At 47.1% G+C, this 24,068-nt stretch overlaps 1 protein-coding gene across 4 annotated transcripts in view; it reads right to left on the reverse strand.

The window, feature by feature from the left end:
- Phrf1 (PHD and ring finger domains 1) overlaps positions 1–16,203 on the reverse strand; it is a 31,829-nt gene extending 15,626 nt beyond the window's left edge. For 3 of the 4 annotated variants that reach the window (XM_041666453.1, XM_041666451.1, XM_041666454.1), the window contains exons 1-6: positions 16,060–16,203; positions 13,449–13,564; positions 11,813–11,935; positions 6,230–6,435; positions 5,084–5,167; positions 3,683–3,810 (exon numbers count right to left, since the gene is read on the reverse strand). In XM_041666453.1, coding sequence (XP_041522387.1) covers positions 3,683–3,810; positions 5,084–5,167; positions 6,230–6,435; positions 11,813–11,935; positions 13,449–13,542 — 635 coding nt within the window. In that variant the 5' untranslated portion in view covers positions 13,543–13,564; positions 16,060–16,203. The remainder of the gene's footprint in view (positions 1–3,682; positions 3,811–5,083; positions 5,168–6,229; positions 6,436–11,812; positions 11,936–13,448; positions 13,565–16,059) is intronic. The other variant, XM_041666452.1, reaches the window with a different exon arrangement.
- Positions 16,204–24,068: the final 7,865 nt, after the last annotated feature.

Here is a 24,068-nt window from a genome sequence, read left to right on the forward strand (position 1 = left end):
GTGCTGGGGTTGGAGAGGTGGCTCAGAGGTTAAGAACACTGGCTGCTCTTTCAGAGGTCCTGAGTTCAATTCCTAGCAACTACATGGTGGCTCACAAACATCTATAATGTGATCTGGTGCCCTCTTCTGGCCTGCAGGCATACATGCAGGCAGAAATTGTACACATAATAAATATTTGGGGGGGGGGGGAACCCTCAAGGACAAGGCATGGAGGGCTTCCAAGAGCTAAGCTACAGGCTTTTCAAGACGGCACCCTAAGAAGCCCTCCTACCTCTACTTCATCCTATGCTTTTCTCTGTCCCTGTCCTTTGATTTTTTTCAGACAGGATCATACTATGTAGCCCTGGCTGTTCTAGAACTCAGAGTGTGTGATTAAAGGTGTGAGCCACCACGCCTGGCTTCAGGTCTTTTTCTTAAATTGTTTCCATCAAGTTTCTATAAATAAATTTTGGGGAGTGCTGTGCTAGCACCTTCTATCTTTCTTTCCTTTTAAAAAAAGTTTTCTTTTTATTTAAGATTTATATTATGTACAAAATGCCTGGGAGTTATGGGTGGTTATAAACTACACAGGTAGTTATAAACCTGGGAACCAAATGCAGGTCCTCTGCAAGAGGAATAAGCACTCTTAAAGCCTAAACCAACTCTTAGTCATAACCTTTTACTTTTCTACATAGCAGAATACACAAGTGGCCCTGAAGTAAGCACAGATACACAAGCCAATCAAAGCTGTTTTCTGAAATTCCAACCATGAATTCAATTTGACGTAACTACCCTGTCATGATCACAGGACTGAACCAGAGAAAACCCAACTCCACAAGGAATAGTCACGCATGTGACACTCACTGGGTTATCACACATAAGAGAGGTGGCCTACTTCTCCAGAATACATCATATAAAAACACAAAGCCTGAAAAGTCATAAGGAAACCCAAGTAAGTTCTATCCTAAGATCTTCCCCCACTTTCTCCTATCTCCCTGTGAACATGGACCTTTAAAGTGAGCCATAATTCTTTAAACTCAAAAATAATCTTTATGGGGCTGGAGAGATGGCTCAGCGGTTAAGAGCATTGCCTGCTCTTCCAAAGGTCCTGAGTTCGATTCCCACCAACCACATGGTGGCTTACAACCATCTGTAATGAGATCTGGTGCCCTCTTCTGGCCTGCAGGCATACACATAGAAAGAATATTGTATACATAATAAATAAATATTAAAAAAAAAAGACTACCAGATATTTAGGTAGATATTTAGATCTCTGAGTTCGAGTTCAACTTGGTCTTCAGAATGACTTTCAGGACAGTCAGGGCTACACAAAGAAACCCTGCCTCAAAAAACAACAACAAAAAAAATCTTTATTTTGCAAAGTATCAAAGAATATACACATGCTCATAAACCAAAGCATCTGTAGAAAGCCTTGTGATTCCATGTCAAAATGAATGAGAAATTTTAGACTTGTGAACTGAAACTCAACTATTAAGATACAGAGAACTCAGAGGCAGGCGGATCTCTGTGAGTTCAAGAACAACCTGGTGTACAAGAGCTAGTTCCAGGACAGGCTCCAAAGCTACAGAGAAACCCTGTCTCGAAAAACAAAACAAACAAACAAACAAAAAGTCAATAGTATTTAGGTGCTTCAAAGTATGAGAATTACTAATGTGTGTTAATTTTAGATCTAACACGACTTTAATGCTTGTACTGTTGTATATGCTAAGTGAAATATATAAATCAGTGAGATTTACAAGGATAACTCTTGTTAAAAAAAAAAGAATCTTAATGAAAATAGAAAAATCCCCAGAAACTCCTGATCAAAGTTACCGTGACTAGAAACAAACAGATTTACAGAATGAACAGACTCAGGCATAGTACTTCACATCTACTGTTCCTGCAGCAGAGAAGAGAACTGTTGCACAATCTGGCCTGCAGTTTATGGCCAGTTTAAATTCCTATCTCAAAAAAAAAGTTAATAGAGCTAGGTGTGGGAGTGCACATTTGTAATCTCAGCACTAGAGCTGGTGTGGGCCAAGCGGTGGTGGCGCACGCCTTTAATCCCAGCACTCAGGAAGCAGAGGCAGGCGGATCTCTGTGAGGCCAGCCCAGTCTACAAGAGCTAGTTCCAGGACAGGCTCCAACGCTACAGAGAAACCCTGTCTCAAAAAACCAAGGGAAAAAAAAAGTCAGCGTGGAAGGTTCTAGCTTAGTATAGTAGTTGGAACCTGATCTGGGCAACAAGAGTATTCTCATAAATAAAACAAGCCAGTCAAGATGCTTTTAATTCCAGGACTCAAAGGCAGAGGCAGGCAAACCCGGTTTACATAGCCAATTCCAGGCCAGCCACAGCTATATAGTCAGACCTTGTCTCAAACTAAATAAATACATACAAAAACTAAGAGGGAAGAGGCTGTGGATGCTTGCAGGACTCTCGAAGAGTTACACTCAGTAAGGCAGAGACATTCAATAAGTTGTACAAAACATGCATTCAAACAATTCCAGAAGGAGGGACATCAAGTGCATGGAGCACCAGCACTGAAGGAGGGAGACCAAGTCCACGGTGTGTCAGCAATGTGGGGCAGGAAGGCCCAAGTACTGCTGTGAAGTATCCAGTGCACCATCCACATTTCCACAGGCATGGGAGGGAGCAGGAGTTCCCTGTGCCTTCATGCTTTGAGATGCTGTAACTCAGTTCCTGTGGTAAATACCACACACGCAGGCACAGCCAGTGGAGTCAGTGCAAATGGCAGCACAGAACTCCCATGAAAGCAGAGTGAAGGCAAGCTCAGAAAACAGCCCCCAGCTTCCAGCCTGGATGGTAGAAAGCCTCTTGCACAAACCTTGGCACTGCTATTTCCTGCCCTAGGGAACATTTCAGATTGACCAGCCTCATCATTGGGGAAGAGTATTCTTTCTATTAACTCTTGGTCACGATTTTATAGCAGAAAACAGCCAAAGATCCAGCAAGATCTGAGGAGGCCAGTTCCATCTTAACTCAAAGAGATCAAATAGCGAGCAAAGAACACCAGCAGGGCCCCAGAAGACAGGGTCATAAGCACACAGTAGAGGAGGGTCCAAACACTCCATGTGGTACCTATGGGAACAAGAGGTACAGTGCTGGGGCGGGAGAGGTGGCTCAGTAGATATTCTTGACTCTCCTACTGTGCTGTGAATGACAGAGCGACTTCAAGTATACAGAAAAGGAGGATGGAGAGAGAACTCAGCAGTTAAAACCATATATTGCTCTTGCAGGGTACAAGACTCCCACTTCAGGCAACTTACACCCATCTATAATTCCAGCTCCAGGGTGATCCAATACCTGTGGCTTCCACAGAGACCTGCACTCACATGCACACATCCACATGCAGACCACACACATACTGAAAAGAATAATAATAGTAAAAAAAGATGCAAGATGAGGCAGTCCCCAAAGCAACCCTTTAGCCTGCCTGCCCTCTCTCCTAAGGCAAGCCCACTCTCCTGTCTTTCTTTTCTTTGGTTTTGATATCCTGTATGGCCTTTGAGCAGCCTCAAGGAGGTATAGATACAAGAGTCATGAGAGGTATCAGGGTCACCACTGAAGAGCCAGTGACATACTAGAACTCTACACCACAGTGGAACCCTCAGTACTTTCCACCCTGCTCTTCTGACCAATGTAACAGCCTGCAAGGCAGGTAGAAGGCACCATCGCCCTTACCCAGCATCACAGCCATCACAGAGCAGAAGTCGGTCCTCACGGTCACTCCTGCCACACACCTCACAAAAGGTGGGGTCTTCCTCATCAGCCTCTTCATCCTCACAGGCTCTAGTGTTCTCCACTGGAATCTGAAGACAGAACTGCTGGTCACTGAATGTTGTACCCTCAGAATCTGAGTGGTCAATTCAAAGGACAACATGTTCCTAATCTAGAGTAAAACCACTGGTCCAAGATCTACTTGGGCTCTAGGCTGGCTAGTTTTATGGCAACCTGACTTAAGATGGCATCATTTTAGAAAAGAAAATCTCAACTGAGAAAATATCCCTACCAGATAGGCCTATGAGCAAAGACTGGATGGCATCTTCTTGCCAACCCACTGTAGTAGGTAGTGTGCCACCCCTGGGTTAGTGGTCCTGGGTTCTATAAGAAAACAGTCTGAGAAAGCCATGAAAAACAAGTCAGTAGGCAGCACTCCTCCATGGCCTCTGCATCAGCTTCTGCTTCCAGGTTCCCACCTGTTTGAGTTCCTGTCCTGACCCCCTTCAATAATTTGAGTTCCTGTCCTGACCTCCTTCAATAATGAACAGTGATGTGAAAGTATAAGCCAAAGAAAGCTTTTCTTCCCCAACTTGTGTTTTGGTCACATTTTGTCGCAGCAACAGAAACCCTAACTAAGACATATGGTGACTTGTTTTCTCTCCAATGCAGGGCAGGTAAAAGAACTCCACAAAGGACCAGACACACATCTTTGACTCCAGCACTTGGGAGAGAGGCAAGAGAATCTGAGTTTGAGGTCAGTTTGGTCTACATAATGAATTCTAGGACAGCCAGGGTTACAGAGATCCACGTAAAGGATGAAAGGAGGAAGAGAGGGAAGAAGAAAGAAGAGAGAAAAAAAGGGGAGGGACAGAAAGGAAAGAGAAAGAGAGACAAGAAAAAGAAAGGGAAGGAAGGAAGAAAGAAAGGATAGAGAAGGGGGGATAGAAGAGGACAATAAATAATAAATATGCCAAGGCCTTCTGTGAGAGAGGAGGAAACACCTCTCTTTCTATCAGTACAGTACTTTCTACATTTTAGCTCCCATGGTTCTTTGACCTATCCTAGTGCAATACCATGACTTTAACTCATAAGGAGACAGGCCAACAGAAGCTCTGTAATAAGAGGGGGTGAGAAATAGAAGCCCAGAAACTTTAACATCTTCACCATTACGCCTGTGCACCAGAAAATATGGACAGCCCTACTAGCCTTGAGCAAAGCTCAGGGCCAAAATGTGTGCTTCAGTTACTCCTTTTAAAGCTTAATTAAACTGACAGCCTCCCCACTGAGAAAAGCAAATCACCACTTAGGATCATGTTCCTTCCTACGAGGACACAAGCAGGAGTAGGCAGTAACAACACTTACCTTCTTTAAAATTTTACCATTAAACTGGGCTCGAATACAAATACATTTAAATATTGTTCGATCAACCGGACAGGAGTTGGCATTCTGTAAGAAATAAAGATCATATCAGAATATTGCAGAATCACCTTCACTTATCATTACTATCTCCAAATAAAGAATTTAGGGGCTGGAGAGATGGCTCAGAGGTTAAGAGCACTGACTGCTCTTCCAGAGGTCCTGAGTTCAATTCCCAGCAACCCACATGGTGGCTCACAGCCATCTGTAATGAGATCTGGCGCCCTCTTCTGGCCTGCAGGCATACATGGAGGCTGAACACTGTGTACATAATAAATAAATAAATCTTAAAAAAAAAAAAAAAAGAATTTAACAATCAGCAATTTCAAGCTAAATGTTAGAGTACCTACCCATTATCCAGCATATGGGAGGCAGGAGGATTGTGAATTTGAGACCAGCCTGATCTACAGAGAGTATGTCTCAAAAAAATTTAAAAATTCCTCTTATTGGTTCCATGGAGTATGAGAGAACTTCTGGGGCTTACTGGCTGCTGATCTAGCTCTAACGTCAGTAATACATTCTGTCTCAAAAGGAATAAGATAAGCTGGGCGGTGGTGGCAGCGCACACCTTTATTCCCAGCACTAGGGAGGCAGAGGCAGGCGGATCTCTATGAGTTCAAGGCCAGCCTGACAGAGCAGAATACATGGCATCCTTTAGCAACTACATGTAAGTACAGGCACACACCACATACCTATGCATACATATAGCTCTTTGCCAGTGGGAGAAGAGTCAGGCAATGCTCCTGAAAGTTCATGGGGGAGATAGGCAGCTGACACAATTTTGTCTCTTCATTACTGTCAGAACTGAGTAATCACACGTAGTATTTTAGTATCTAAAGAGGTTGTTTCACACTATGTGTGGTGGCCTCAGGATTTGTATCCTGATCCTCAGAAAATTCAGAGTCCTCCTCTCAGGAGCCCCGTCGTCCATAGACATACCCCAAGAGTAAGCCTTCCCAGACAGCGCTGGGGGCCCAGGACTCAGTCCTATGTTCAGCTTTACTGTAGAGAATCAGGCCTAGTCATTACAGGTAGAAGTAGCCCAGGCCTACTTATTATAGGTAGTAATAGCACAGTATAAAGCCAGCTCACCCTGGACCACTCAATGATGCAGTCCAAGCAGAAATAGTGGGCACATGTCTCTGGGGTGCCCACAGCCTGGTCTCTGAATGCATTGAGGCAAATGGGGCAGCTCTCTGCATCATCATCAGAATTGGGTGCACTGCTAGCTTCGAGCTTCCTTTGAGTCTCCACTGCTGCCGCTGCCATTTCTACGCCATCTTCTGAATCTTCAGAACCTTGGGTGAAGAGAAATATTAAACTTTTAGTAAGTATAGGTACGAGTGCATACTTAAGGACTGGCCTTGAGCAGACCCAAGATGTGCTCAGGAAACCAGCCTCTCGTCAGAATCCCAGCTCCTCTCAGGACATGCCTCCCATCTACCTGCAAGGCCACACTCTACAAAGTGCCCACTCTGAATAGTTAAGCTAACCATGTCTCCTCACCCAAAGCCTCTTTGACCAAAGCTGCTCTGAGCTAAGGGAACAGGGATACTGGCTAAGTAATTACACTAAGTTCTAACACCTGAGCCTCATAATAAAGACAACATCCAAGAAGTTAGGTGTCAGGACTTAGCACAGGATTCAGAGAAGATGGAGCTAGCAACTAAGCCACCAGGGGATGGGGATTTAACTCAGCATTAGAGCACTTGCTTAGCAAGTGCAAGGTCCTGGGTTTAGTCCTCAGTTCTTAGCTTTGGGGAACTTGGGGTGAACACACCACATGACAAACTACTGACTAAACCTCTAAGAATGCCACCTTGGAACAATAACCCTTGCATGGCTGCACAAGTCTTTCAACACAAGGACAACAAATATCTGCAATCAGATGAGACCTCCTTCTTGGGCCTCTCCTCCTTCCTTGTAGAATACTGCCAGAAGATCCTAACTGGGTCAATGGCTATAAAAGATGTGGTCAATTTTACAGCAGTATGAGGCAGAGGCCTAGCCAGTGGAACATTGAAGATGCATTCAATACAAAGCTAGCAACATCCCTCTGTGAACTACTAAACACATAAATCACAGGGACCAGAGAAGCAGATTCTCACTAGGCCTCAGAATTTGGTTCCTTTTGTTTGTTTGTTTTGTTTTTTGTTTTTGAGACAGGGTTTCTCTGTGTTTCTTTGACTGTCTTGGCTGTAGACCAGGCTGGCCTCAAACTCACTGAGATCTGCCCACCTCTGCCACCCAAGTGCTGCGATTAAGGGCGTGTGCTTCAGTTCTTTGTGAGTAGGTGGGTGGGTTAGCAAAGGTACTAGGCTGCCCTTCTCCATGCCCTGCTGCCAATCCACAAAAAAGAACTATCTTTGGCTGGTTGAAATCCCACCAGGCAAGCTCTTTTAAAAGGATTTTAGAAAGAAAGGAAGGAAGAAAGAAAGGAAGGAAGGAAAGAAGGAAGGAAGAAAGGAAAGAAGGCAGGCAGGAGAAACTGTTTACTTATTGGGCAAGATGAGGGTAAGTTATAGGAATTGCTTCTCTCCTACCATGTGAATTTCAGGGATTGAACTCAAGCTATCAGGCTTGGTGGCAAGCACTCTAATCCACCAGCTCCTATTGTTCTTTTTTTTTTTTTTGAGAAAGTGAGAAAGGGTCTCATGTATCCCAAACCGACTATGTAGATGAAGATGACTCCAAACTTGTGATCCTTCTGTCTCTACCTGGTAGGACACAGGTAAGCATTTTCATGCACTCCCAAGGGAGGGGCTAACACCAGTAGCTAAGAATGATCTGTCAACAATCAGCTAGTAAACAGGGCTTCATGCAGGCTGAGATGGGGCTTGGAAGAGGACTGAAGTTCAGAAAGAAAGCATAGCCTGTCTGACACCGTGAAACTACTTAGTGATACCTGAATAGGAGACGCCAGTTGAAGCCAGGTGGTGGTGGAGCACATCTTTAATCATAGTACTTGGAAAGCAGAGCAGAAGGACCTCTGAGTTCAAGACTAGCCTGGCATACAAAACAAGTTCCAGAACAGCCAGGGCTACAAAGAGAAACCCTGTCTTGAAAAACCAGGAGAGAGAGAGAGGAGAGGATAGAGAGAGAAAAGAAAAGAGAGAGAGGAAAGAGGAGAGAGAGAGGAAAGAGAAGAGAGAAAGAGAAAGACCCAGTTGATTCATGGAAACACACAAACAATAAACATTCTGTTCCTAGCTAAGTTAGTGTCCATTTGTTATGCCACAGAGGAAAATCGATGAAAGACATGTCCGTAACATTTTGAAATATTAAGTACAAAGCAGAATGACATATATAACTTCAGCTTTCCTGTGTAATTAAAAGCTCATGGCAGCAGAATCCAAACAGGTAATTTGATTCTTCTTATGCAATTTGAATGTAGGGAGCTGGCGATCTTGTTTTGACCAATTTCCATAGTCTACAAAGCAATGTTTTGTGCACTGAGAACTATAGACCTTACTGACTTGAAGGCAAAGAAAAAAAGGGTACAAACGGCCAAGGACCTGAGCAGCTTCCCTCACAGAACTCTCATTTGGGTTGTCAAGTAACGCCCTTAAAATATGTTGTTGAAAGAGAATGGATCATATATTTGAATACTTGTTCTCCAGTTGGTGGAACTGTTAGGGAAGGATTAGGAGGTGTGTCCTCAGTGGAAGAAATGCGTTACTGGGAGCAGGCTTTGAAATTTCAAAAGACGTCCATCATTACCCAGTGTCTTTCTCTGCTTCATGGTTATATTTCAAAAGGTGAGCTCTCAGCTACTGCTCCAGTCCCATGCCTACCTGCTTACTACTCTGTTCCCCACTTTGGGCTCTAACCCTCTGAACTGTAAGCCCCAACTTCTATTAATATTAATGAAGTCTTCTGTTAATTGCCTTGAGAAAAATAATTAAAACAATATCAGTGGGAAGTGCTAAAGCGTGTTAGTATCAACAGTGCAGTAGGCAGCTAGCCTGGACAGAGTCTCCAAGAATGCCAGGGCCCAAACAGTGTCCATTCTGAAAAGAGACAGGATTGGTGAGCAGAGGAACTGTGGAAGGCTCTGTTCACTCAAAACAATCCACACATGCTGCAATAACTGACACCGTTGGGAGAGCTAGAAAACAAGGGTACTGAGTATGAGGAGTCAGTCATCCTCATTTCTCAGAACAAGATATTAAGAGATTAATACTATGCAAATTGGGAAAGATGCCAACAAAAGCAAAGCAGGTCCACCTTAGCAGCAGGACACAGTGTGGGAACCAGAGACGGGCACTAGGAACACATAAGCCTTTTCCTATCCTTCACAATGCTCAGCTGAGGCTTCAGGCTCTACATCATCTGTTCCTCACCAATCAATACTCTGCTCCCAGCCCAACCTCCACAATGGTGGGACATTTTTCTCAATTGAGATTCTCTCTATTCTTTTTTGGTTTTTTGAGACAGGGTTTCTCTGTAGCTTTGGAGCCTGTCCTGGCACTAGCTCTAATAGACCAGGTTGACCTTGAACTCACAGAGATCCGCCTGCCTCCCAAGTGCTGGGATTAAAGGCGAGCGCCACTACCAACCAGCCCAAAGATTCTATTCTAAGACAGCCCTTCTGTTCTCTGCTCACCAATCCTATCTCTTTCCAGAATGGACACTGGCATTTGCACCCTGGCGTTCTTGGAGATGCTATCTTTAGAAGCACCTGGTTTCAGGCTAACTGCCTACTACACTGTTGGTACTAGCACTTGTTGGCACCTCCCTTGGATACTGTTTTAGCTACTTTTCTGTTTCTGTGAGAAAGGCATATGGTTAGCTCCTGCCCATTAAGCTGTGGCTTAGATATGTCTTTCTCTAAAACCTTTTTACGTCCAACTGTTGAAGCTCCTCACATCCCCAGTATCACACTTTGGGCATCTATCCCTGATTGCTGCTCTACAGCTGGTCTCTACCACTAGATGATGAGCTCTGGAATACCAGGAATCCTGGCTCAGTGAGTCCCGCCTCCAATCTCGTCTATAATCAGTTTCTGGTGCCACCTGCTCTGACAGTCCAGCTGAGAATAGGACAAGCCTACCTTAGTGCTGGAAACAGGTACATCTGTGACTTTAACCAAGGACAGACATACTCTCTAGTCTACACTCAGAATTAGAACAGCACACACACACACCCCTCTGGCCAGGCACAGTAGTAACATGCCTCTAATTCTAGTTGTTTAGGAGGCTAATGCAGAAAAATTGCCAAGAATTTGAGGCCAGCTTTGGCTATAGTGAGGCAGTCAGTATAATTACAAAGTTACCAATCAGTTCTACTCCTTTATGATGAGTACTGTCCCACTTATAATGGTTACCTTTCTGGAACATTCTAACATTGACAGCTTTAGGCATATAATCAAAGGCTGATATCCAGGTGATAGTAGGTACTTTGGGATTGTGACCTCCTGGCTTCAGGATCACGTCAGAAGGAAACCTGAAGAGACCAGAATTCTGGTCCAATTGAGCCCTTTGCTTGTGTGTTGGTTAGTTTTATGTCAACTTGACACAAGCCAGATTCATTTGGGAAGAGAGAAACTCAGTTGAGAAAATGTCTGACCATACTGTCCTATGGACAAGACTGTGGGGCATTTTCTTTATTGATGATGTGGAAGGGCTCAGTTCACTGTGGGGAGTGTCACCTCTGGGCTGGTTGTCCTGCCTGCTATAAGAAAGCAGACTGAACCAACTCTAGCGAACAAGCCAGTAAACAGCATTCCTCCATATCCTTTTATAAATAAGTTACTGACTTGAGTTTCTGACCTGACATCCTTAGATGATAGATTACAAACCATAAGATGAAATTAAATCGTTTCCTCCCCAGGTTGCTTTTGGACATGGTATTTTATTTCAGCAATAGAAACCCTAATTAAGACACTTTGAAAAAGGTGGCCATAGGTGGGTGGGGCCAAACCAACCACATAAAGTCCTCATAGGCTGCCCTTAGCCAGGGTGGCCATGAAGGCTTTTCAGAGGTGTGCCATTCAAGCACTGTTCTTTGCAGAAGTTTAAAGTTACAAACTTTCACCAGTGTACATAAGCCTGGGATTTCTTAATAATGCTACACAATGAGCTTGTTGAATGAGCAGAGAACAAGCCACAAGATGGGGACTAACACGCTATGTCCTAAAGGAGGTCCCAGGCTGTATGCCCTTTATGGCATGTTAAGCTGTCCCAGACATGGATAATGCTAGTAACTGGCCCTTGTGAGATAAGCAGGGGCTACCAAGACCTCCTGCTCATCATCTTAGAATTCCAGTCTATCCAGATCATCCCACAGTTTATGCCGCTCAATGTTCTGTGTCTCCCAGAAGAGATACCCACAGGATCCTATCACTAAACTAAACTTCAAAACTAAAAACTACAGATGAGCAGTGGTGGCACACACCTTTAATCCCAGCACTTAGGAGGCAAAGGCAGGTGAGAATCTTGAGTTCAAGCCCAGCCTGGTCTACAGAGTGAGTTCCAGGACAGCTAAGGCTACACAGAGAAACCCTGTCTTGAAAAATTAAAAGGGGGGGAAAAAAACCTAAAAGCACTAAAAACTGTAGCAGGAGTCAGTTGTTCCAGTGGTGACAACCACTGTAGACGGCTGTGGATGGTCTAACGTAAGCTGTCTCCTCACTAGGAAATTCATGGGGACTGGCTCAAATGCCAACCATCTTACCAGATCTATCTTCTGGGTCTTCCTCCTCAGACAGACCCTCTGTGTCCTCCCCATCTGTGTCATCTTCATGCTCACTACCTGTATCATCTTCAGAGTCTCCACTGTGGCCATTGCTGCTTTCTTCTAGATCACAAAGTGAAAAGCACAGGCCTGTGAGGGCATCATCACAAACCAAGCATCAAAGGGCCAGAACTGCTCTAGGAATGGACAGGTAACTATAAGGACTGTCAGGATACCAGAGCGGGGGTGGAGATGTTAGAGAGGCATATAATGGGCAAATGAGTCCTCTTACTCTGCACTTATGCTGTCTGTATTAAAAATAAGACACAGTGGCTTGGAATACAGCTCAGCTGGTAGAGTGTGCCCAGCATGATCAAGCCCCAGGTTTCTATCTCCAGCACCACACAAAACTGGGTACACTGGTACACATCTGTTACCCTAGCACTTTGAGAGGTAGAGGCAGAAGAATCAGGAGCTCAAAATTATCCTTACATATACATCAAGTCAAAGGCCAGAATGGGATACATGAAACCAATCAAAAACAAAAACGAACAAACAAAATGTAATCCCTATAGTCTAAAGGATTGCTGTTCAAGGCCAGCCTATGCTACATAACCAGACCCTATTTCAAAAAACATAGATTACAGCTCAGCAGTAGACTCTTTCTTACCAAGCATGCACAAGGCCTTAGGTTCCATCCCTAATACCTCCTCCCCCACAAAAAAACAAAAAAAACAAAATACCCACAATGACTTGATTGTGGTTTTACCACAATCTACAAGCCATTTGGGAGATTGAGGTGGGCTGATCACAGTAAGTCTTAAAGTTCAAGGACAGTCTGGACCACACAGACACCATTTCAAAAACAAGACAATACAAAAAAGCCAAACAAAAAGACAAAAAAAACGAATGTATCTATAACTTAATCAAAGATTTATTTTTAAAAGATTTTATTTAATTTAGTTGGGGGCTGGAGAGATGGCTCAGTGGTTAAGAGCATTGCCTGTTATTCCAGAGGTCCCGAGTTCAATCCCCAGCAACCACATAGTGGCTCACAACCATTTGTAATGATGTCTGGTACCCTCTTCTGGCCTGTAGGCATATACACAGACAGAATATTGTATACATAATAAATAAATAAATGTTAATTTAGTTGGGTAGTTGTGATGTATGTCTTTAATCTCAGTACTCAGGAACTAAGGAGGCAGAAGCAGGCGATCTCTCTGAGTTTGAGGCCAGCCTTATCTACAGAGCGAATTCTAGGACAGGCTCCAAAGCTAAACATGAAAAACCTGTCTTCGGAAAAAAAAGATCTTAATTTTATTTTCATGTGCACTGGTGTTTTGTCTGCATTCATGTCTATGTGAGGGTGTCGTATCCTGTCACTGGAGTTATAGACAGTTGTGAGCTGCCATGTGGGTGCTGGGAATTAAATCCGGGTCCTCTGGAAGAGCAGTCAACTGCTCTTAAGCACCAGGCCATTCCTCCAGCCCCTCAAAAGATTTTTGTAGAGGTTAAAAGTGAAAGCTGACATTCAAGCTTCCAAGGGGAGCAAGCAACCTGGAAAAAGTAGCAACCTGGAGAAAGTACCAAGTGCTAATCCTCTGCAGACACCCTGCCAACAGTGGGGACTTACCAGCATCACTGGTCAGTTCTGAGGGGCCAACTCGTGAGGGTCCATCTGGTCCAGGGCTGTGAGCCACATGCTCATCCAAACTGTCGTCATCCATGTCTACACATTGGAGTTCACCTCTGAAAGAGACCAGAACCAAATAACTCCCAACTTCCTTGGCTACAGAGTCCCCTCTGAAAGGTAACTTCCCTGGTGCCTCGAGCATCGCCACACATGTGTAATTTTATCTGTGAGACGTAATACACAGGATCCTAGCCATAAAGCTATTTGCAAATATAAAAAAATAAAAACATGGGCTAGAGAGATGGCTCAGTGGTTAAGAGCATTGTCTGCTCTTCCAAAGGTCCTGAGTTCAATTCCCAGCAACCACATGGTGGCTTACAACCATCTGTAATGAGGTCTGGTGCCCTCTTCTGGCCTGCAGACATACACACAAACAGAATATTGTATACATAACAAATAAATAAATATTTAAAAAAAAAAAAATAAAAACATATAGCTGGGCAGTGGTGGTGTATGTCTTTAATCCCAGTATTCAGCAGGCAGAGGTAGGTGGATCTCTTGAGTTCAAGCCCCAGCCTGGTTTACAGAGTGAGTTCTAAGATGGGCAGAGCTAAAAACAAAACAAAAACAATAAAAATATAAAATGTTTTTATAATACAAGATACTAATATCCTCATACAAAGAAAAGTGACTCATTTCCAGAACAAGATTAAAAAACAAGATTTTAATTCCTAAGGACTAGCAAAATTTTCACTTGAGCATTCCTGTAAAGTCCTAAAGATGAGTCAAATGGACATCTGAGCTGAGACAGAGCAGTGCTTTTCAACTGAGAGCAGGCCATCACAAGGACTCCAGTGAGGAGTAGCCCATTTGCTTGCTGCCACCAAGTGGGCACGTCACTACTTACTGGCCAATGTTGGTCCACTGGCCTCTGCTCAGCTGGCTACCATCAGATTATAAAACTCAAATGAAGTTCCTAGGGACTACGGCATTCCGGTGGCCTAGGCTGAAAGGCAGAAGATGCTGGGGCTTTCCCTCTCCTGACTTCTCTGTGGGAACACCTATTAGTCCTCCCTTGCAAGCCACTGTTAACAACGATGTGGAATACCTGGATAAAAGACTTCTTAAGTGTCATTAGACATGACCTTCCTTGTGTACCAAGCTCTCAAACTTTGGTTTTCCCAAATAAGAACCTATCCATATACATGGTCTTTCCTCATCAATGATATTCACCTCTTTCCCCAGTCACTTACAGAGGAAGCACTTCCCACAGGGAATTCATTCAAGAATTCACCAGTCTATGCCATGGTACATGCCTTCCTCCAAGTCTAGTATCCACAATGGGAAGGAGAAAAAAAAAGAACCCCAAACACAGCATAAAGACGCTGAAAGGCAGGCTTCTGGTTCCTACAGGTCCAAGCTTACTTGTCCCATCAGCCTCAAGAGAACACATGGGCTGTACGTTCAAAGGTACAGGGAAAAGTACATGGACAAAGGCCAGATCAGGGCCAGGACTGCCAAGGCCCAGTAGAGAGCTGATGTTCTCTAAACAATGAGGGCATGCTAACTTGAACGTCAATGGTCACAAGTCGCTACTGGATGTGAAAGGAAAAGCAACAAGAGTTTTGATACACTATCTTACTTTTACCTGATGCTTGGTGAATTTATCAAGTTGGAACAGAGTCCTGGCCACAGACTCCTGTGAAACACCGCCTCTTAAATAAAAAGACAGATTGAGACACAGAGATACAGAGCTATGGCCCGTCTAGGACGGTGACCTCTTTCCTATGGGATGACTCAGAGCACGGCTCCGGTTCTCAGAGAAGAGGACCTATTTAACTAACTCTGTGAACCTAAGCATACAACTCTAGGCTTCTCTCTCAGTGCTGAGAGCCACAGCCTGCGGTTTTCACTCAACAGTCTTCCCAAAAGAGTGAAAACCGAGGGGTCGACGGAAAGAAAGAACTGCTGAGCTGCAAGTCAAGCCCAATCTCAAACTCAGAGCCAAAATGACCAGACACGTTACTGATTTTTTTTGTTGTTGTTGTGGAGTGAGTACTACTCTCGAAGATACGATGGGGCAACACGGGTCTCAGATACAGGACAGAAGATATAGAAGGTTTAACAGAGCAATGTTGACTCTGCCACTCTGCAGCAATGTACCACTGACAACTGACTACATCTTTCAGAACTCTGACGGTAAAACCCCAGCGAACAGCGCTGCCTACTCGAGACCGCTGCGAGGGCTCTTCGAACTAAGGAATGTGATAACCGCGACACCAACCACAATTTGGTGCTGACCCGGACGAGGGCCATCAGGACAGAGAACAAGGTAGCTAGGGGTCACACCTTTCTCATGCACCAGGCCAGGTTCTCGCACCACCAGACAAGTGGCCAGCACCACGTCCAGGGACCTCCCGACCGCAGCCGGGCGTCCCGGGGCTTTGCTCGAGGCCTCGGCCGCCCTCCCGTCCTCCGGACCGACCCACGGCCAGCGCGAAGTAGGCCTCGCCCGCCCCGAAGGCCGCAGACAAAGCGCACGGCCACCGTAGGCTTACCGCGCGTACAGACGCGACGGGGGACACCAGGCTGGACCGGCTACCTCACTTACCCGGGAACCTCGCGTCTCCCTGACGCTCCCGGACGATCCCGCTTCCGTCCGAACGCGATCGCAACTAGGCCGACTGCAGCCGCGGCAGCGCGCTCCCCGACCCGGAAGTACACCGACACTCTTCCGGAACTTTCTGCCCTGCCCGTTGGTGGAAACTACTGAGGCCAAAACAGGGAGGAACCCGCCTCCGAGAATGTCTAGACGTCGGGACGGCCCCGTCCCCTCGTAACAGTGACTATCTCAGGAGTACTGTCCGAGAGAGGAGACCGGTGTCTCGCAGGACATTTGCTGTCCGAGCTATCACAGTGTTCCGGGCCACGCTGTCCCCTCCACCCCAGGGCAATTGGTACGGTCCGACTCCCCGCCCACCGCCCAGATGGATGTGAGTGGCACCAGGGCCACGCCCCCTGCCGTCTCCGCCCCCGGCGGTCCCGCCCTCCCGTGAGCGCCATCTCCTGGCCGCAGTGCTTAGCCGCTGGCGGCGGCTGCCGAAGGGAACTCCAGAGGAAAGCTTCTGGTTATCTCTTGGGGCTTGTAACTCAGGATGAATTCTGTATTATACGGTCTCCGCCGTTCCTTCAGTCCCGCGAGACGAGGCACAGTAAATCGTAAACACTGTAGAGAACTTAACTGTATGGTAAAGGTGATTAATAGATGGAATGGGACTAGAGTCTTCTACTCGCTAGTAAAACACTTTCTTGTCTAGCTTGCCTAAAGTCATGGGAGAGGGGAGAAAGTATGGCGCATAGTAGGATTAGGGACAGAAATACGAGAGGACTGACCAGGGTGAATAAAGAGCTTAGAAGGACTGAGGGGGAAATTCGGACCACAAAAATGAGACTGACCTAGAGACTGAGGGGCTGAGAGGGCTGGGTCCTGATCAGGTGGCAGTACTGGCTCACTGGACTCCACTGTCCATTTTGTGGCTCAGGGACCACTGTGGTTTAGAAGGGAAGGCCTTTGATAGGAATAGAAGACAGAGATTGTGGATTTCCTGAGAAAGTGGACGGGAATGGGCAGGGAGAAGAGGAAGAATAGGAAATGGGAAGCTAGGGTATCCCCAGAGCGCAGAGGGACAAAAGGCCGCCTTGGGGATAAAATGTGGTAGCACCACCTCATACCTCCAGTGCTAAGAGTGAGTCCGTATTCTGCAGAGGAATTCAAGGGTGAGGAACTGAAGAGAGCAAGGAGAGGAAAAGCAAATGCATGCATCGAGAAGGGACCCAGGACAGGGCATGGTGGTACACACCTTTAACTTCAGGCAGAGACAGGTGGATCTCTGTGAGTTCAAGGATAGCCTGATGTACATAGTAAGTTCCAGGACAGCTATGGCTACAAAGAGACCCTGTCTCTAAATAAATAAATAAATAAATAAATAAGGGACTTGGAGACTGGAGGTGTGGTTAGATTGGTAGGGTCCTTGACTAGCATACCCAGAGCCATGGCTGCATCCTCAGCACAAAATAAACCAGGCATGGTGGTGAGTGCTTGCAACAACAGCACTTGGGAAGTAGGCGCAGGAGTATCAGAAATCCAAGGTCATTACAGGGAGCTCATAAACATCCTTGGCTACTCATGAGACGCTAGTGCAAAAAAGATGGTGCTGGGAGTAAGGTAGGGGCTACTGAGACTCTGATAGTATTAGCCCTATCAAGGGGCGAGGCTGTCTGGATGAAGTATAGAGAACTTAGGGAGACTGAACAGGGAGGAAAAGCCAGAGCAGTCACTGCAGTAGATTTGCTGGGAAGGGAGAGATAAGTAGAAGTATCTGAGAAGAGATAACTCAAGGGAGTTCAAAGTGGGAGAAGCATCAATAGTGCTACTGTCTGGGGCTAGAGAGATGGCTCAGTGGTTAAGAGTACTTGCTGCTCTTCCAGAAGACCAGAGTTCAATTCCCAGACCCACATGGTGGTGCAGCTTCAAGTCCAGCTCCAGGAGACTCAATGCCCCTGGTCTCTGAGGGCACCTGCACTCACGTGTGTGTACCCACATACCACCACACACAACTTATACACAACTGAAAATAATAAATTAAAAATATTGTTACTGGCAGAGTGCAAGGAAAGAAGGGTGGTGTCAAAGAGGGCCCCTCGGAACGAGTCCTCTCCTTTCTGTGGGAGAAACCCATGCACTTGTATCCAGACAGGGATCAGGTTATCAGTTGTGTAGCCTTGGGTGAGCTTCCTACCCTCTTTGTGTCTTAGTGTCCTTGTGTCTAAGATAAGGATGTTGATCATACTTGCTAGAGAGGCCACTGTGATGACTAGTTGGGAGAAAGCTTCATTTGGGGGTCCAGCATGATATAAAAGGGGGGGCCTGGGAGGCCACCCTCACCCTGAACCAAACACCTCTTCCTCCCTCCCAACTTGGCTCTCTACACATATTGGTCCCTCTGTAGAAACATTGCCTACCTGGTGAAGGTCATCAGATATAGGAGCGCCTGTAAACTCCCACTGAATCTCCTAGGAAGGGGGAAGACAGGCAGCCTATAAAGAACTAGAGTCCCCTTAGACCAAAGCCAGCCCCCTTTCCCTCCCTCTGCAGCTGCCTTTGTTGGGGGAGGCAGCTGCAGAAAAAGAAAAACTGTTATAATAAGCAAATGCAACCATAGCAAGGCATAAAGAACTCTTCCTCAGCAGCTCTGAGCAGGACGCAACCTCTGCAGCCATGCCAAACCACTTATCATCAAGAATGGGGGAAGAAGCCGGGCGGTGGTGGCGCACGCCTTTAATCCCAGCACTCGGGAGGCAGAGGCAGACGGATCTCTGTGAGTTCGAGACCAGCCTGGTCTACAAGAGCTAGTTCCAGGACAGGCTCCAAAAACCACAGAGAAACCCTGTCTCGAAAAACCAAAAAAAAAAAAGAATGGGGGAAGAGGTGTCTGTAGGGAGTGGCCCATGGCCAACCTGGGCCAAACCCAGCATAAATAGTACCTTTTTCTTTGGTTTGTTTTGAGAAAGGGCCTCATGTAGTCTAAGCGGGTCTTAAACTTGCCATGTAGCCAAAGCCAGCCTTGAACTCCCAATTCTTCTGCCTCTACCTATAAAGTGCAGGTAACACAGGTATGGACCAACTATGGCCAGCACTAGTACCTCTTGAGAACACAGACAAATATCTCTACATCCTACTTGCTGATATACTCCCTGCCCCCCCCCAAAAAAAACCCTGGTGTTAGAAAACAACTTCTCACCCGTCCCTACAGATGGTGGCGGCCAGCATAGTAGACTGTCATACATACCCTGCCCTCACATCAATGCTATGACCTACCTACATGGCTAACTACATGGCTACCTAGTTGCATGAATTTTCTACTGGCCGCTTCTCACATGTTCCTGCCAGTGCACACATCGGAATGCAACTTGCTCATCTAGACCTGTGCCAGGAGATACCTACTGGATTCCTAATGTTTCCTGGCACACACTGCTCCTATCTCTTGCATGAATAGACATAGAAATGGCATGCATGTTCTTGAATACATAGAAGAATGTAACTGGACAGTGTATTGCCCCTATTCTGCCCAATCCAAATCAGCCTCTCTCAGAGGGTTTAGCCCTTCCCCTGTCATCTGAATACTAAGCAATGCAGAGCTGGGCGAACACAGCCTAGGCATTGCCAGAGCTGGGCGAACACAGTCTAGGCATTGCCAGCCACCACCGCCCGGCTGTCAAGGGATTTCTGAAGGAAGCTGAAGCAAGGGCAGTGTTGAGTGTGATCTGGTGAGAACAAGGGATTTGGCCGGGCAGCACTTGGGAGGCAGAAGCAGGCGGATCTCTGTGAGTCCAAGGTCAGCCTGGTCTACAAGAGCTAGTTTCCAGGACAGGCTCCAAAGCTACCGAGAAACCCTGTCTCGAAACTCCATGATGAAGAGACAAGGAGCTACCTCCTCAGACCAGGCAAGCAGTTGTGTTCTTTGACTACAAATCAGGTTGCTAAAAGAAACAGCATTTATTTTCAGATTCTGGGTACCAGATGTCGGAGTTCAAGCCAGGCAGGGTGTGGGAAAATCTTGACTGCTTTCCTGAGTTGGGGGCTCCAGGCTTCCCTTGGCTCTGACAACATCACTTTTCCTTGTGGACTTTCCTCTGTGTCGGTGTTCTCTCTATTGTCATTTGTGTCGTTGGATTGAGGGCCTCCCAGTTCATTCATAATGGTCTCAAAAATCCATCCTTGGCCTAGCATGCTGGAGTATACTTTGTTATTGTGTGTGTGTTGCCTTTAAGTTTGTCTGTTTACCACATGCATGTACCACAGAGGCCAGAAGAATATTTGATCTACTAGAATTGTAGTTATAGACAATTCTGATCAGCCACCATGTAAGTGCTGGGAATTAAACCCAGGTCCTCTGGAAGAGGAGCAAGACCTCTCAATCACTGAGCCTTCTCTCCAGTCCTGGTATACATATTGATTGATTGATTGATTGATTATGTATACAATATTCTGTGTGTATGCCTGCAGGCCAGAAGAGGGCACCAGACCCCATTCCAGATGGTTGTGAGACACCATGTGGTTGCTGGGAATTGAACTCAGGACCTTTGGTAGAGCAGGCAATGTTCTTAACCTCTGAGCCATCTCTCCAGCCCCTGGTATACACTTTTAATATTAGCACTTGGGAGTCAAAGGCAAGTGGATCTCTGTGAGTCTGAGGATAGCTAGTCTACATGGCGAGGTCCAGGTCAGTCAGGTACAATGAGACCCTGTCTAAAAATAATAAAATAAGGGGGAAAATCTTTCCCTTAACCATCTACAAAGACATCCCACACACATACACTTTTTTTTTTTTTTGCAAAGTCACAGTTATAGGCCATAAGTAATAGGACTTAGACACATATTTTGGATGGTACCATATACCCACCACACAGGAAGATTAAGTAATACATTTCAGATGGGAAGTTCTGAGGCACATGTGGGAAACATCCTGGCAAAGCCAGCAAGGAACCGAGCTTCTCCCTCTCTCTTCCTAGTCCCTGACATCTGTCCTCTGAACCTAGGCCTTGCTTGCAAGACATGAACCTTTTCAGGATTCCCAATGATTTTTAGAAATTTTTTCAGGATCCACATGGTCCAAGTCTTGCTGACCCTTCAATATCATCCCCCCCCCCCCCCCCCCCCCCCCCCCCCCCCCGCCAAGGGTGGCCTGAAACCTACATCATATCCTTCTGCTTCTGCCTCTGATCAAGGTTACAGGGGTATAATCTCTCTACTGGGCTAACAGGGGTGCCATCAACATATCCAGCTTGATTCTTCAATTTCTGATCCTCTGTGGAAACTGAGTCAGCTCCTGGCTTCTCTGTACTACATCCCTAGATGGCCACAATGCACAAGATTCTGCCTTTGAATTTGTCCCCTGACTCCAAGCCCTTGAGCTCTGGCATGGGTCAGATACCTCCCTGATAGGGCCTCAGTACTTAGATGCCTAGGCTTGGTTTCTGGCAGCTGGCAGGCTCCAGCTTAGACTTCATGAGATTGAGGATATAGGAAGGCCAAAGAAACAGAGAGGACAAAAGCAGGGCAGAGGGTTGAAGGACAGGAGGCTGAGATGAGGAGGAGACTGACCCCTGAGCCAAGGACCAGGGTATCTGTGGTAGACAAAGGGGCCTTTTGGAGTTGCCTAGAGTAAGGAAAGGTTGTAAGGATATGAGGATGGTGTGGAATTTTGGTTGAGGAAGACAGGAAAGCAGAAAGAAAAAAGGATCTCTGCTTCATAAGCAAAAGAACAGCGGCCGCATCTCGAGTGATTACGAGCTTTTAAATACTCCATGATTCCACAGGAACAACCTGGAGTGAGGGAGGTGTGGAGGGAGGGAAGTGAGTCTCTTTTGGCTGCACCCTCATCCCATCTCGTTGGCTCTCCTCCTAGGAGTCTGATAACTGGCCTTGCTTATCTTAAGGAAGGTGACAGTTTCCCTAGGAGGCATGCTCGCTTATTTCTCAAAACATAGAAGCAAGCCCTCCGTGAGCCCAGCGCTCCGCGGGACTCTCCCTCCAGAGTTGGTCCCTTAGGTCGTGGCAAAGGCAATCTCCGGGCAGGTCAGCAAGAAACAGTCCCCTGCTCACTGCCAGACGGACCTACGTATCTTTGATGATCTACAGGCGCTGGAGAAAAGCACGGGCGTACGTGCCTCCCGAGGGCATGGTGTCCCTAGCCATCCAAGCCACTCCTGGGTCACTGCCAGGACTACGTGCGCCTGGAGTGTTGCGAGTTCCCGAAGAGAGGCTGTCCTTAGATTGGGCGAGGGATAACCGGTCCGCCCCAACATCAGGCTGGAAGGCGGGGCAGCCTCTTCTTTGCCTCAAAGGATCCGCCTTGTCTATCCAGCTGTCTCTTCGCGCTGGGCCGATGAAGCAGCGGTCCCAACTTCAGGCCCAGTAGCAAGTGAGCCCGGACAGTACCACCGCTTGAGGGACAGGGTACATGCCTTGGACTGTACCAACAACTAGCCACGGGGTTACGGCGAGGCCGTCCCGCAAGCCCCGCCCAGCAGGTGGCGGCCCCTCCCCAAGCCGACGTGCAGAAAGGAACGCACCGGCCTCGCCCGCGAAGGGTTGCACGGCGGTGGGCGGGGCGTGCTGCCTCCCCCTCGTGTTCACTGGCTGCATCCCTGCAGGGTGGGCCCGACTTGACCGGTCATTGGCTGCAGGATAGATCATTTGCATATGGGCGGGGCAACTGGGCCCGATTGGGGCCCGCCTTGGGTGTGAGAGTGGCCTCCGCCGCCACTGAAGTTGATTCAAGAGCTGGCGATGGCCCTGTGCCGGGGTCGCAGGTGAAACAGGATGGTTACAAGGTTGGCGGATGGGGGAGCGTCTTCGAGGCTTTCCCTGGGGGATATGGGGATTGGGCGGGACAAGAGAGGAGTGGCTCTGTTGTCTAAGTTGGAGGGGACGGAGGCGGGGATGGAGAAGGCGACCCCTCCACTTGCCCGCCAGCCGGGGCAGTTCTTCCAGGCTCAGGACAGCCACTGCCCACCGCACACTGCGTTGCTCCGGACCCACTGTGCGTGTGACAGCGGCTGATCTGTCCCTGGGCAGCGCGAACCCCTGGCCCTTCAGTGACCCGGGTCTGGCAGGCAGGCAGGCAGGCAGCACTGTGGGGAGGAGAAAGAGCACCTGGGTTCAGAGAGGCAGGGTAGCAGGCCATTAGGAGAGGCTTGCACCTACAGACAGGCCTGCGTGTGGGAGCACTCTGGGGCTTCTCTGCCCTTCACGTGTGGGGCTGAGGTTGGATCAGGTACCCTTTGGAGGGAACTTTCTTATGTGTATTGGGTTCGAGGCTGTGCAGACCCCAGAACAGCCACTTTCGAAGTCATCCAAGGAATCTCTGGGCAGGTACAGGTGTGAACTTCAGCCAACAGGACCAGAGCCTAAGGACCCACCTCCTGAGGGCCACCTCTGGAACTTCCTACAGGAAGATAGCGAGTTTGAGTGCTTCTGCCTGTTTCTGCCATTCAGTGAGGGAGTACCATGGATCTCTCTGTGGGTTCCTGGGACAAGCAGGGATGCTCCTGCTATAGGTGTCCTCAAGTCCACCCTGAAGTGGAAAAGGACATCCAGGGAAGCTATAGGCTACAGGCCTAGGATATCTGTAGCAGGTCCGGTCCCTGGAGATGGAGGAGCAGGCTTAGTCTAGACCTCTCCGGACTGACACTGGCTTCTGGAAGGGACTGTTTTGTCATCACAGTGGTATCAAACTCAGTGTTCTGCAGATGAGGGGAGACTTATGTGGCCTCTGGGTTGAGAAACTGCAAAGCTGACTCTTACTGCTTGCTGGACAACTACTTTCTGGGGAGATCCTCAGAACTAGGAGGAGACCTAGTAGGCCCTGACTTCTGGTTGGATTGCCCAGACAAGGAGACTGCCTACCACACACTGATAGCTGGTAAGGTCCTAACGTCACCCTTGTAGGGTAGCTCACTTAGCTAGGTCCTGCCCTGTCACAGACCAGACATTTGTGAGCAGCTTGTCTGTTCCTCACTTCAGCACACATCACACCATTGTTTCCAAAGTAAAGT

The sequence above is a fragment of the Microtus oregoni genome, unplaced genomic scaffold, assembly GCF_018167655.1.
Source record: "Microtus oregoni isolate MIOR12 unplaced genomic scaffold, Mior012 000016F_ref0000370, whole genome shotgun sequence".
Lineage (NCBI taxonomy): Eukaryota > Metazoa > Chordata > Mammalia > Rodentia > Cricetidae > Microtus > Microtus oregoni.